This window comes from Cinclus cinclus, chromosome 9 (genome assembly GCF_963662255.1).
Source record: "Cinclus cinclus chromosome 9, bCinCin1.1, whole genome shotgun sequence".
Classification (NCBI taxonomy): domain Eukaryota; kingdom Metazoa; phylum Chordata; class Aves; order Passeriformes; family Cinclidae; genus Cinclus; species Cinclus cinclus.
In genome coordinates this window covers 10885715-10899818 of record NC_085054.1, presented here as the reverse complement: position 1 = coordinate 10899818, position 14104 = coordinate 10885715, and the positions used below count along the sequence as shown (strand labels likewise).

Genomic DNA, 14104 nt, shown 5'->3' with positions numbered 1-14104 from the left:
AACATGTAATAGCTAGAAGGCCAAAGTTCAGATTGTAATCAAGGTATCTCAGTAAAGAAAGATGCCTCCTACCCCAGATTTCCCAATGGACTGTTGAATTTCATTAAGAAACTCCAACTGCTGCTCTGCATCTTCTAACTGCCCTTGGATTAGCTGACAACGGATAATTCCTGTAACACATGGAAAGACTTTATTGCCAATTCATCTTCCTAGTCAAGCACACACTTTCTTTTCCACAACTAACTTTTCCTCTCCTCAACCTCTTCATAAAGCAATGACAGGAAAAGAAAGAATGGATCAAGAGTTACGGTAATGCAAATTTTACGTATTCAGAAAAACCTCGGGTAGATGATACATGATTGATACACTAATATACAATAAAGCAGTTTGAAATTATAAACCTTCAACTGGTTCTAGACTAAGCAGAAGCACCATAAAGTCTGGGTTCTAAATTCAGAAAAAGTACAAGAAGGAAAACAATCTCAAGCATACATATAAACCACTCCCATCATCTAAAATTTTAATACTGTTTAAGGCCACAGCACAGTCAAGGAGGAAAAACAATACAGGGAAAAATCTGTCAGGCAAATATGCCTTTTAAAAATTTACACTCCATTTTCTTGACACAAATGGGACCTACTATAAAGTGGGGTTCTTTTGGATTTGACACCTACATCCAAGGTAGGATGTTTTGACTTGATAATGGTTTTCAATATAATCTGGACAAAATGAGAACATGGATAGCTTGTTCTATCTTGCCCTTGATTTTCTTGTTTTTGTAGTGCCTAAGAGTTCTCTAGTTCTTTGGCACTACAGAAATTATATAATAAAGTGAGAAAGATACTGCAAAATGTCTGTGCCTACTATTACTTTGAGAGCTCTAATTTAGAACAGAGATTAATTCTGCAATTAGGAAGACCAAAAGATGTATTTAGTAAGGAGGCACTGTTGCCACAAGGAAGAAAGCACACAATGAATCTGAAAACATAACCCAATGCTCCTGTTCTAATAGTTCAAGATCTTCCTAGTACCAGTAATAGGGAAATTTGATCAAAAAACACTGTCAGTAAAAATCAAAAGGAAGTGTAAGACCTTACCAGTTAGTGCAGAAACACTTGTTTCATCAAGTGTCATAGCAGTCTTATACCATTTTAGAGCTTCTTTCACTTTCCCTTGTAAAATCATTTGGTAGCCAAGTTCAGTAGCAAATTCTGCATTGTCAGATGCCAAATCAAAAGCTCTTTGTACTAAGGTTTGTGTATGCTGAAGGATGAGCTGGTTCCGGCCACACTAATCAGAAGAACAATTTTAAGTTTTAAGCTTTTCGTAGTTTTCAGATTCAATTAGACAAACACACTGAATATAGCCAGATCAGTAGAGACAATAGCTCATGTAAGAATAACTTAAGTCTAACTTAGTAGTAATTCTATAAAAATAACTTAGTAGTAATTCTATAAAAACTGACATTAATGTGGGATGGATTCAAACATAAATATACAATACCATACAATAAAGAATAGCTGCTTTGAGTGCCTCCTTACAGCAATTTTTGATAAATACACAGATTCAGGAAGCCTTCACTTTCAAGGTTATGTGACTAAACCTGTCAGTTTCATACAGTAAGAAGATGGTTGGCATTTGTGTATTTTCACTGTTTCTCACTTAAAAGCAAGCAGTAAAACCATTTTTGGAATGAGATGGCCTAAACATTGTAATTCATGCTGAATGTAAGATTTGAAAAATTTGGTTACCAAGGCTACATGAGGTAATCTATTTCAATTGTCCACAATTTTCTACTTTTTAGTAGACAAATATTCAACATCTGCCTACCAAAAAATGGAACAAAACCAAGATAGATAGATAGCTGTATGCTGCTTAACAACAAAAATGCATACTCACTGTTCTACTGAAAGCTAAAGCCATTTTACAAAATAGCTCAGAATTACGTGGTTCTGATCTATCCAGTGCTTTAATCAGGTCTCCCAGTCTTGCTGAAGCCTTGGAGAAAAAGGAATAGTACAATAAATAATAGAAGGAATTTAAAAATTAGTACAATCAAACAGTTTTCACTACAAACTACTCACATTTTTACTATGCACCAATACTTTGAAATATAAATTCAGAGGCTTTCAGGGTGAGGAGTTGGACTTGAAAATTCCTAAGACAACACTTTGGAATAGTAAAGTGACAATAAGGCTGACCGTGTGTCCTTTATCCATGCTGAAGAAAGGTGAAGGGCTTCAGCTAAGTCTGATATCAGACACACATGTTCAAAAGCAAAGCACTTCCAAATGCTTTCAGCATTAGTTTCCCAAACACCTAATGGGATTTCTGGGCATACAATAACAAGGTAGACAGTTTTGGTTTTTTTACTATGGTTTTAGGTATACCTGAAATGTGTAAATCTAACAGGCCTTGAAATTTTTCCCTAGACAGGGCTCTTAGTTACATGAGACATTTTACTCCAGAATCTTTAGTTAACACTCTACTATATCCAGCAAGGTTCCTTCCTGGGTGGCTTCACTGGACTCAGCAATTCTTACTACTTCCCCATATTTCCCTTGATTGTGCATAAGACTTAAATTTGATTATAAGAAGGCTAATGACTGAGCTCTTTGCAGCAACTGAAAATGCTTTAAGCAACATAAATACCTTTTCTTTTAGAACCTGAAAACACCTACAACACTATGAAAACCCGTTTATTTTTGCTATCTTTCCACTTAAATTATCACAGTATTTTTGCATGATGAGAAAAAATATAGAAAGAGTTTTTGGTCACAAATTAGATCAACTATTTTAGAACTCCCTGAAAAATGGCACAAGTGTTGCACATACAAAATACATGCACATAGTCCTGTGCAAGAAAATGCATCTTGGGAGTAGAAGGAAAAGCAGCATAGAATGCTTAGAGCTGAAAAAAACCCACAATAATTGTCAAAAAATGGTGAATAAAACACAGGTGTAACAACTATGGCCTGCTTCCAAAAATCTATCATTATAAGACCTCATCATTTCCCTTATTTCAATTAATGAAATATTTAAAATAATGGAAGGCTTACAATAACTTAGGAATTTATCAAAAGAGCATTTAAAAAAAAAAAATCACTTTGATGATTCAAATCATCATGATTCAGTTAACTGTCCAGATCAGATTTCTGTTTACTTGACACCTGCTCTCTGGAAAGATGAAGGTTAATTTTTTTTTCCCTTGGCATCCAGAAAACACCTCAGCAATGAGCTAGAGTAGCCATTCAAATCAGAACAGGTGAATATACCTCCTGCAGATTACTGGAGCACAAGACCAGCCAAAGCATATGAGGAGGATACATAAAGAAGATAACCTTTATAGGGACTAGATACCACATGCACCATGTTGTGCTCAACATTCTGCTACTCACCTCAGATACATTTCCTTCCCTGCACAGATGATGCAGGGCCTCCATTCTCAACGCTTCTAAATTGAGGGGATCTTTCTGCAATAGTCTAAAGAAAAACAGAAGGTGAATGTAAAGAAACCTAAGCAAACACTTGCTCAATCATCTATTTTATCTTAAAAGAGGAATAGAGTAAGCTGTATTTCAGTCACTTTACATCATGGATCTCAACTGAAAGCAACACAGAATTACAAGACTGGGTTCTAGTAAAACTTAATTTATTTGAAATTTATTTTTAAAAAAACGGATGCAACTAATTCAGATTAACAATGAATGGAAACCTATCTACTTTTGTTTCAAAGCATCCTTAGGGTATAAATCCAGCAAGAAAATAACTCAGTGGTGTGCTACTTCATACTCAACCTATGTGCCGTTTCAATTGTCTGCTCCCAGTCCTGCAAGGCAAGTTGTAGCTTCATTTTCTTTATGAAAGCAGGAATGAAGTTTGGGAAGATTGCAATTATCTGGTTCACAATTTCCAGAGCTCCTGAATAATTCTGTCGGACCTCAAAATACTGTGCCTAATGGAAGGAAGAAAAGCCATATCAAGAGCCTGTACACTCACACACGTGACAAGATTCAGAGGTTTTTTCATACAGAAACCAAGAACTAGAGAGAAAAGATTATTTCCTGAAGTAACAGTTTTACCTTAATACCAACCACAGTTAGACATATGAGCAACAACCAAACAGCAAAGGATGATGTGTAAAGCCTGGTGTGTGTGGAAAATGCTCTGTAACAATGGTAACTGCAGTATTTACAACTTACTAGTCAATTGCAACCAAGAAAAAGAAAGACATAGCTGAAGAGTAAAATTGTTTGATTAGGTTTAAAATACCTTTGTATGAAGTATCCCACAATTTTAGGATATTTAACACAACCCACTGATGAAACATTTATTCAAGCTCTGAGGTACATACCATGTAAAAACCCACACTTAGCAGGTAAATATTGTTGTTGCTTGAATTAACAATTTTCTAAGTGCAATGAGATTTACAGGGTATTCCAAATACCAAACTTTCAAAAGTCAAGAATCACAGGTTTAAATTAATTCAAATAGAAATATATTTAGGACTTAAACCCTGCTTTGCTTTGATGCCTTGAATTTACTTACCACATTCCAGTGACTCTGTGTGTGATGTTTAATTTCATCTTTTTTAAGACAGAAATTATGCAAGCAGTAGTTTCTGAGTTAATTTCTTAAGCCCTAGTGAGATTCACGTTTGTCTAAACCCTAATTACAATATTTGACATATACTCTTAATCTAATTCAATGGTCCACGTGCAGCCAAGCACACACCTAACCACATACCATTGTGCACACTCTCCTGAACTTCAATCTTCTAATATTCATTGAACAATTTTTTCTACATTTAGCTTTAGAGTATTAAAAAAACATCATGTTATGTTAATGAGTAACAATGTTTGCAATATTGTTAATATTTCAGAGTAATATGCTCTGAAACAGAAAATGTGGAAAGAAAACAATGCCTCTCACTCCTTTAATGAAACATAATCATTTTTGATTACATGAACACAAATGAACTCAGGAAACAGACTAATGACAACTTAAAAAGAATGTTAGCAACATTTTAAAAATATCACACTTCAGTGTTTAACTATTACATCTTGGCCCACAGCAATTCTGTTAAGTGTAGAGGTGTTGCGTGTGAAAAGGAAGAGACCACACATTTTCACGTTCTCAAGTAATTTGAAATTCATTTTGTACATATAAATACATTAATAGAAAGGTTTGCTTGTGTGCATAGCAAAATCATAACCACAGTATACATTTAGATTGACTGAATTTAATCTATACCTTTCTTTTTACATTGGTGTCTAAAGAACCCTAAAGTACCTACAGGTTCTGAGCTGTATCTCTGTTCCTTGGACAAGCTCATTAAGCACTACTCCTCTCTGCATCTCTCCAATTACTTCACAAGACTAAAATGGCATTTAGGAAGAGCTGAAAAAATGAAGTAAACTTACTTTACCAAGCAGTGCAAAAACATCATTGCCTTCCTGCAGTGCTTCATCGAAGTATTTCAGAGCTTTTTTAATGTGAGTTTCTTTCCCACAGGTGAGATCAAGCCATGCTTTCAAAATTAAGCCCTGTTAACAAAATACAAATTGGAATTCTTATCTAACTAGGTAATAGAAAATTCTGCCAGATACGATAAGTAGAAATAACCTAAATAAAGGACTTTGAGTATCTATTTTAACTACTTCAGAGACATAACCAGTCTAGAGCATAACCTATCACTTTAGGAATTTATTCCAGAGTTAAAATAATCAAATGGCACCAAACAAGTCTAACATGCTCATCAGTCAGAACAAAACCTCATAGATGTGATCACATTAGACAGAGTATTTTCTTCAAACATTTCAGCACAATGTTTTCTTAAGATTTTGTTTATACGAGACACTGAGAAATATACTGGTGCTGAAAAAAGTGAGAAACTTGAGGGTTTTCTTCTACTTTTCTATTAAAAAGAAAAACTTCTGTGTGAAAGGCAAAACTCATGCTATTCCTCAAACCCTCAAAAGTGTTATTGGAAGGACACTCAAACTTCTAAAAGGTGAAATGCATCCTTTTATTGAAGAACTTACTACTTGTAATGAATGAAATTTCTCTTATGTGCTCCAAACATTAATTATAGCTTAAATAAATAAAATATATTTTGAAGTGCTGAATTATTTAATAAAATTATAATTGCCGTCAAAACAAAAATTTAAAATATAAAATACCACTAGCTCTCTTAGAATATAAAGAAATGGGTTCTGTATTTAAAACTCAAAGGTTAGTAGGAGAGCCATATTTTGTAACTGTTAACAATCAGGGTCATGATTTTTTTATGCAATAGAAACTGGCTGAACTTTATAGACTTGAGCATTTTTTTTAAAAAAGGCAGTTGTACTTCTATACAAGGAATACATAAATTATCTTATCAAAATAAGTGTATACTAAACAAATCCTATTACACCAAACTTAAACACTCTGAATCATCTCTCAAAAAATGTGACTTAAACATCTAAACATAATCTCATACTATCAAACTAGAAGAGCTAACCAAAAGTGAACTTAAAAAAAATTCTATATATTTAAGTATTAACGTACTTTTACTTTTCTATGCACATGTCTGAAAAAAATAATACATTACTTCAAATATTTTTACATACTTCAGCTGGAAATATTTCATACTAAGCAACGTACCCAGACAATATTTCCTAAGAATAAAAACAAGCAAACAAAACCAAACTACTATTGTTTGAATGAGCAGAGTCATAAATACTGCTATTTCACCAAAATTACCTATCCTTAGTCTTTTTAAGAACTACCATATTATTGCTTTGTGATGTCCTTAATTATTTCTTCATTATTGTAAGTTATTTCCACATTAGGATAAATTAGCCAGTAAATTACTTTTTATTTAAAATAACTGCCAATTTAAATTAATAATCATTGTCAGCTTGAAAGCTAAGCTATTAATTAAATCATAGCTTCAGAAACTAATGTTTAGAATAGTGGCAGATTTCTAACTCATGCAATAGATCAAACATAAAACTATGAATTACAAATTGAGCAATGTACTGAACCACACAATGGAACATTTTTGTTTGATATTACTGTACAATTATGCACACAACGTTAACAGCTCTGCTTCAAAGGTGTGTAACTACAAAAAATAAAGCAATACTGGCTTTAAAATCAATCTTGATTTATTTTCATTTATTAAACCATTGTTTATTATTTACTAAGTGAAAATTAATATTAGTCAACAAAACATCATTATGGCAATTTACTCAGTTGTGTCAAATGAATTTATGACAGTTAAGAAGGAAAGTACTAGAACACAAAATAGTTCATGATAACCTCCAAACACCATTAATGCCACAAGTCTAGTTTCACAGTATGCATTGTCCTATTTATGTTTTACATTAAAGAAAGGTAAAAACCAGTTACCTCTTTACCACCACCAGAAACTTTGATCATTCTATCAACATATTCACGGGCTTTGTCCTCACGACCAAGATGCCACAAAAACAAGCCAGCATAGTACAGAGCCTGCTGTCCTGCTGTTTTACGCTGTTCCTTCAGCCTTGCATCCAGCTCTAGAATAGCATCTCGATCTGAAAAGGTTTTGTTCAGAGTTTTTGTTGATAGCCTCTCAAAATAGTACAAAAGAACAGCACATAAGCCAAGGGCTCCAAAAGTAAACATTGTTTTCTGTACTGTACATTGATAAACTGCAGGCAATCCCACCCAATTAGTGATATTTATCAGATACAGATGGAAAAGGCAGAACAGGGCTCCCATTAACACGGCTGATGGGGAGGTCCCAGAAGTGGGGAAGTCCCAGATGGTGGTAAGCCAACGTGATGTCCATCTAGAAGAAGGGGAGGAAGGAAGATCTGGCAAACTACGGGCCTGTCAGCCTGACCTTGCTGTCAGAGAAGATCATGGATCAGATTATGGAGTGCCATCACACAGCACCTATAGGACACCCAGGGGATCAGGCCCAGCCAGGCACTGGGAAAGGCAGGCCCTGCTGGCCAACTCCATCTCCTGCTCTGGCAGTGGTGACCCACCTAATGAATGAGAGAAAGGCTCTCACTCTCAGACAGTCTCACGATCCACAATAATTTTGCTGTCCTGCAGTATTAATACTCAGGGACTCAAATAAGAGTGATGCCATTAGTCAGAGCTGTTTCACATCAAATTGTTTAACAAACTGTCGGCAGCAGCTATAAACGTGCACAGTGAGAAAGATACTGCAGCAATAGTTTAATGACCACTTAAGGCACCTGATAAACAAACTGTCACTCTGAGAATGCAATTCTTAACAAAAGTCATTCCAGCTTTTAGCTTGGAGAAAGGAATATCAAAATCCACAAAATTCTTTTCTCCATTTGTATGGTTAGGATAACTTGAAAGATAGAAACGGCATGGCTTTAAAGACTTTTCAAGCTGCTGCTCTGCTCAAAAGTACCAATACCAGGCATGAGTGAACAACAACCACAAGAACCTTGATTTTTTTTTCCTTCAAAGATTTTTCACCATGGCTGGTAAGTCAGATTTTTTGTGGGTGTGTGTATTTTATTTTAACATTCACCCTTATGCTTCTGAGTTTTGTGGTTTGGTATTTTTATTTACAATCTTGGTAAGCATCACTAAATTCAGTATGTCAAATGCAAAACCAGACTAAACCTTTTTAATTTCGGCAGAATTAGCCTACAACTCTCAGGCCTTCACACAGAGCTGTTTAAAATATGGACGGCATGTCTTAATAGGCATACCTGGATTAGGGCTCTTTTTATGGGCATAAATCAGAGCCATCATTGTACAAAGTGACACCTCCTGCTTGTTTTTAATAGATTCCAGCTGTCGAATACTTTCTTGGACATCACCTAGTTAAAAAAAAGCACAGAATAAGCTATCACACTTTTCAAGACAAAGAATATAATCATCAAACATCAAACTGACTTAAATTTTCCCTTCTATTTTTTCTTCAGTGCTTTTGTTCACTGTATATATACCTGCTTTCACTTGTTTGTGCAACTTACAACCAGAAAGAAAACATCTCTGCATATCAATGCAAAGAACTTGAATTACGTGCTAATTCTGCCAAGTGTCAGAAAGATGAAAATCACATTTATTGTTTTATACATGGCACTGAGCAGCTCTTTTTGCTCCTGTTTCTTTTTACAACCAGGATTTCTGCCTTGTTTGTGTGAATGTTTTGAATACTAGCAAAATAGACAAGAATCTTGAAAAATGATAGGATCCCTACATAAAAACATCTGGGAGTTTGGGAACACACTCCCCCAAAACCAGCACACCTTCCTAGACTTGCCTCAGCCCTCCTCCATGCTGGGTTACTTGTTAATATTTCCGACATCCTTGGAACAAACATGTGGCTAAATAAACTCAGAACAGTGTAATTTACACAAAGATCGCCCCACTAGGTTTTAGCTGTCAGTTTCCTTGAGACAGGACGTAACAAAATTAACACAGCTGCTTTGAAGGGAAGAGCTGGTAACTGGGAGACACCAGTGAGCTTCTGTTCAAATGCAAAATGCGTTTGGGCAGGGCTCAAATTGCCTCCAAGGAACCTATTTACCTGACACATGTTCATGAAACCATGAAAAACAAAAGCACTTGCTTTTTCTCACTTTGGTACCACGCTGTCTAGATCACTTTCATTCACACTGGGGAGGGGCGGTGACAGATGGCAACACACCGGCAATTTACTCAACACGGAATAAATACACCCGGACTCCGCGACGCCGCTTTTCCCGGCGCAGCGGACTAAGGGCTGAGTTTCGGGAGGCGGGGATGGACGCCCAGCGTTGCGGGCGGAGCCGTTACCTGCCCTCAGCGCGCCGTAGGCCCGGTAGAAGAGGAGCAGGGGCTCCGCGCCCCGCCGCGCCAGCGCCTCGTCCGCCGCGGCCCGGGCGTGCTGGAAGAGCCCCTCCTGGCAGTAGTAATTGAGCAGCGCCTGCGGGGAAGAGGCCGCGGGTTCAGCGGTGCCAACGCTTGGCCCCGGGACGGCCCCGGGGACACCGCGCCCACCGCCCCAGCCCGGCCGCCCCCACCCCTCCTTCCCTCCGCCGGGGCGGGACGGCGCCCACCTGCTGCTCCTCAGCGTCCATCGTCGCTACCCAACGCCGCTGCGGGGGGGCTCCGGAAGGGTGAGGACAGCGCCGTGCCATTGGCTTGAGCGGGAGGGAGGCGGGAGAGACACGGGAAGGAAACCGGCGGGCAGGCGGCGGGGCCAGCCCGAGGGAGCGGGAGGGCGGCTCCCGGCGCCTTGGCTCCCTCTGCCGGCGGCCGAGCGGCTGTGCCTCGGGAGCCCTCACGGCCGGAGCGCCCGGTGGGAGCTTTGGGAATGCGTTCGTTTCCTTGCTTTTCTTGGCTGAACGTACGACCAAGTGGCCCACGTTGCATACGTTTCATAATGTAACTGAGCGCTTCCAGTTATGTGACACTTCTCTGAGAAATACAATAGCAATAGGGTCACATCAGATAGACAAATTTCATCTCTCAACTTCTCCCCCCCCCCCCCCCCCCCCCCTTTCCTCCTGGAGAATTAAGAGTTGGAAAGACTAGTAAAATTCAGACTTTCCAGTGGAGGTGAGAGCATTCTCAGCCATGATTTCTAGACATCAGAACAAAGGTTGCTAAAGAGCGTGCCACTGGAGCAGGAGTGCAGTCCATCCACCAGGAAAGCCGGCGGTGGTGCCGCCGAGCCCCAGGAGCGGAACGCAAGCTGCAGGGATTTGGGGATTTTGTAGGAGAAGCTGCCTGGCTCCTCCGGCACGGTGCTCACAGTGAGCTCCCACAGCAAGTGCACTGCACAAGGGCTTTGTCCCAGCTCCTCATGCCCGGCATCAGGAGTGCCAAAGAAGCACTCGGCGATAAGCATGCTTGGGTCTCCTTGTTGGCCAAAACAATCCTCTGAATGTCCTGCTGTGTTTAAGTTGTTGATTTGCTCTGAGGCAACATTTAGGCTTCTGTAGCATTTAAAACCTAACAGAGGTATGAGAAACAAGTTGGGGTTTTTGACGTACTTTTTAAGGTAACCCTTTAAGACGTATTTTGTCCACATATTAATCTGAAAATACTTATCTTTTCATTTTGATACTCAGGCATTTTTAATCAAAGTTGTAGACCTCATTTTTCATAATGTATTTCACAACAATTTTACAGAGAAAAATGTCCCTCCTTCAAAAATTTGTGATGAATTTCAAGAGAAATGCTGTGATATTTGATTTCTTCATTAGCTGCCAAGCAAGCATGCAGACTACAACTGCTCATCAACTGGTTTCATATTAAATTCAGTATTCACTTATGAGTGTTTTCATTGTAAGTTGTAGGGGAATGCAATATAAAATTATGTAAACATGTAAAATTAATATTTTCAGAAATTCATGGAAGCAATTGACAAAGAATAAGGAACAGGCCCATTTTCCAGATGCATTTGTTTTTCCCCTATCAGTACCCATAAATGGTTGCTCCTAGGAAAGGGGCGCTTCCAGAGAGATTTTAAAATTCCTCAGGAAAAGGCCAATGATTTATTAATTCCAACCATTTCATGTTTTTCAGGATTTCACTCAAATTTGAGATGCTCTGTAGCCTGTTTGTGAACAGCACCCAGCAAGAATAAACTGGCTCTCCATCCAAGCTGGGGAATGTCATGGATCTAGTAGTATTTTCTGTCCTCATTTTGTCTTTTTGAACTCTTGAATGCCCAGTTCTCATTCCTGTGACTGGGACACACTCAGGGCAGCTCTGGTATCTAATGGCTGTGCACCCCACTGCATGGAGCTGCTGCATGAAGGCACTCAGGGAAGAACTACAGATACATGCAGAAGCATCATGCTCACTGTCTAACATACATTAAATAAGAAATTCCTAATTAGTGACTAACAAGCCAGTCCCAAGATTTTCTTACATGGAAGGAACAGTATAGCTGCTGTAGAGGTTTTCAGTATCCTCTCATTCTGTGGTTGAAAACCACATCCTTTTTATATTCATGTCAGATAACAAGCACAAAAGGAACGTACAATAAAAAATGTCATCTTTATTATTTTGACGCATTAATAATGTTCTTTAGCATCAGTTAGGGTAATAGCATTTTCCTGCATGCAGTTCACTAATACAGAGTTAGTCAATAATTTTAATAAAAGTAATCTATATTTAATTTTCTTGTGTAAGAAACATAAAATGTCCTGATGGATTGGATTATACAGTTTTGCTACTTTCTCTGTGAAAAAATATTGTGGGCCCTAGATAACATTTAGAACTGTTCTACTGCAGCATGAATGGAAAAAAAAAAATCTGTGAGTAAATATGAGAATAGATTCAGGATTCTCTGAAAGAAAGGTTGTATCTTAAAACTTATGATGCAGGCACTGCTTAGACATTCAATTTGAACTTTAGACCATTTCCCAACTGCAAAAAAAAACAAACCAAAAAAAAACAACCAACCAAACAAAAAACGTAGCTTTTTTGAAGAAATTATGAACTTATTTCACAGAAATTATTTATATGTTGGCAAATACTGTAAAAAATAAGATCTTACAGTTATCCATTCAATTAGTTATATCTTGTTCTCTGGAGTTCTTCTGCGAAAAAGTGCTATGGGCTGAAAGTAACAAAAATGTTGTGACATCAACCTGAAGATAAAATTCAGTTCTTGTTTTATGTACATAATGCTGAAAAACAAAATAAAATGATTTTTACAATATTTATATTTGCTTATAAAATCCTAACATTATTTTCAACAGGTTTAGTAGTTTTCAACATCTGTACAGTTTGGATATACACTATATGCTTTTCACTGAAAATTCAGAAATGTAAAACAAATAAGCTCCTAAATAGCTGCAAAATATTGCTTAATGGTATGGAGGAATGAGGTCTTTTTGAGTAGATTATTTCATTTAGCTCTGATGTATGGCTTCCCATGTTTAAGAATCCTGGACAGTTAAAGGAATAGCAGCATAGGCAATATAAACATGCACTGATTGCATCCAAACTATCTATAATGGTAGATAATACGTCATTTTACCTGTTGAATGCTTGCACACTACACTTATTGTGGTACATATTTGATGCAATAAATGTGCTAAAGTCATTATCTGTTTGCTCAAACATGCACCACAGGTTAAAAATTATTTACATAGCAGAGGGCTTTTCATTAACGTGTACAACATCAACCTTACTGAGAGCTGAAGATGGCTAAACAATACTGCAGGATAAAGCAGAACAACTTTATAGAGGGCTCTTTTTGATCAATTTGGTGGGCTGAGGCAGATTCATTTAATATTTGTATACAGAAAGACATTTGACAAAGACAAAATCTGTGACTCCAGACCTAGGAAGAAGTTTGCACCTTCTGAAACTTAATGGCCTGTGCAGAAAGTAAACCATATTTACTATTATTGTGAGTTGTAGAGGACTTTACAGGCATACTAAGACTTGTTTGAACATGATACAACATGGATACATTAAGCACCTCAAAATCTGTTATTCCTTTCCAGAAACACTGTGCTAAAAAAACCCATTGTTATTTATGACTTAATGTTATTTTCATGCATGATCTATAAGTGCAGCATGCCTTCGTGCAAATAATTTCTGCGTGTATATTAGTTGTATAATAGAACACCTGGCCCTTGTACCTGTAAAGGTGTACTTAATTCCCTGCCCCAACTGAAGCCCCATTTACAAAAATAGTCACATATAATAAACAACATATGAATAAAAACAAGATGAATCCACCAACACAGATTTTGTAAAAATATGAAGTATGTGGCAGTTGAAATGCAAACAGTGGATACAGTTACCATATTGTTTTATGCTAAACACACAAATACTTGGTTTCACACCCCTTTAACTGGTCCCTACAGTCTGTGTAGCCATTTTTTCTCTCTTCTTCAGCAGTGTCAGCTGGTAGTGAGAACAGTAACCTCCTGTCAAGGTTGTTTCTTCTTATTACAGTCACAGTCACTGACAAGGGGTCACTGTCTTTTAATAGGCACTGACCTTTAATGTACAGTATATTTGTAAAAATTGTCAGTTTGGCATAGACCTCCAACAGGAGTCCTGTTGACACAAACACAGGCTATGAACTACTTTGCACATATATGATTTTGCTTGCTATTTGCTC

General features: G+C 37.6%; 1 protein-coding gene across 2 annotated transcripts in view; it reads right to left on the bottom strand.

The window, feature by feature from the left end:
* Positions 1-10103, bottom strand: part of TTC21B (tetratricopeptide repeat domain 21B) — a 34034-nt gene extending 23931 nt beyond the window's left edge. For both annotated transcript variants that reach the window (XM_062498230.1, XM_062498229.1), the window contains exons 1-10: positions 10068-10103; positions 9805-9934; positions 8733-8843; positions 7399-7565; positions 5424-5546; positions 3798-3955; positions 3399-3483; positions 1900-1998; positions 1098-1290; positions 73-170 (exon numbers count right to left, since the gene is read on the bottom strand). In XM_062498230.1, the coding sequence (XP_062354214.1) occupies positions 73-170; positions 1098-1290; positions 1900-1998; positions 3399-3483; positions 3798-3955; positions 5424-5546; positions 7399-7565; positions 8733-8843; positions 9805-9934; positions 10068-10088 (1185 nt within the window). In that variant the 5' untranslated portion in view covers positions 10089-10103. The remainder of the gene's footprint in view (positions 1-72; positions 171-1097; positions 1291-1899; positions 1999-3398; positions 3484-3797; positions 3956-5423; positions 5547-7398; positions 7566-8732; positions 8844-9804; positions 9935-10067) is intronic.
* Positions 10104-14104: the final 4001 nt, after the last annotated feature.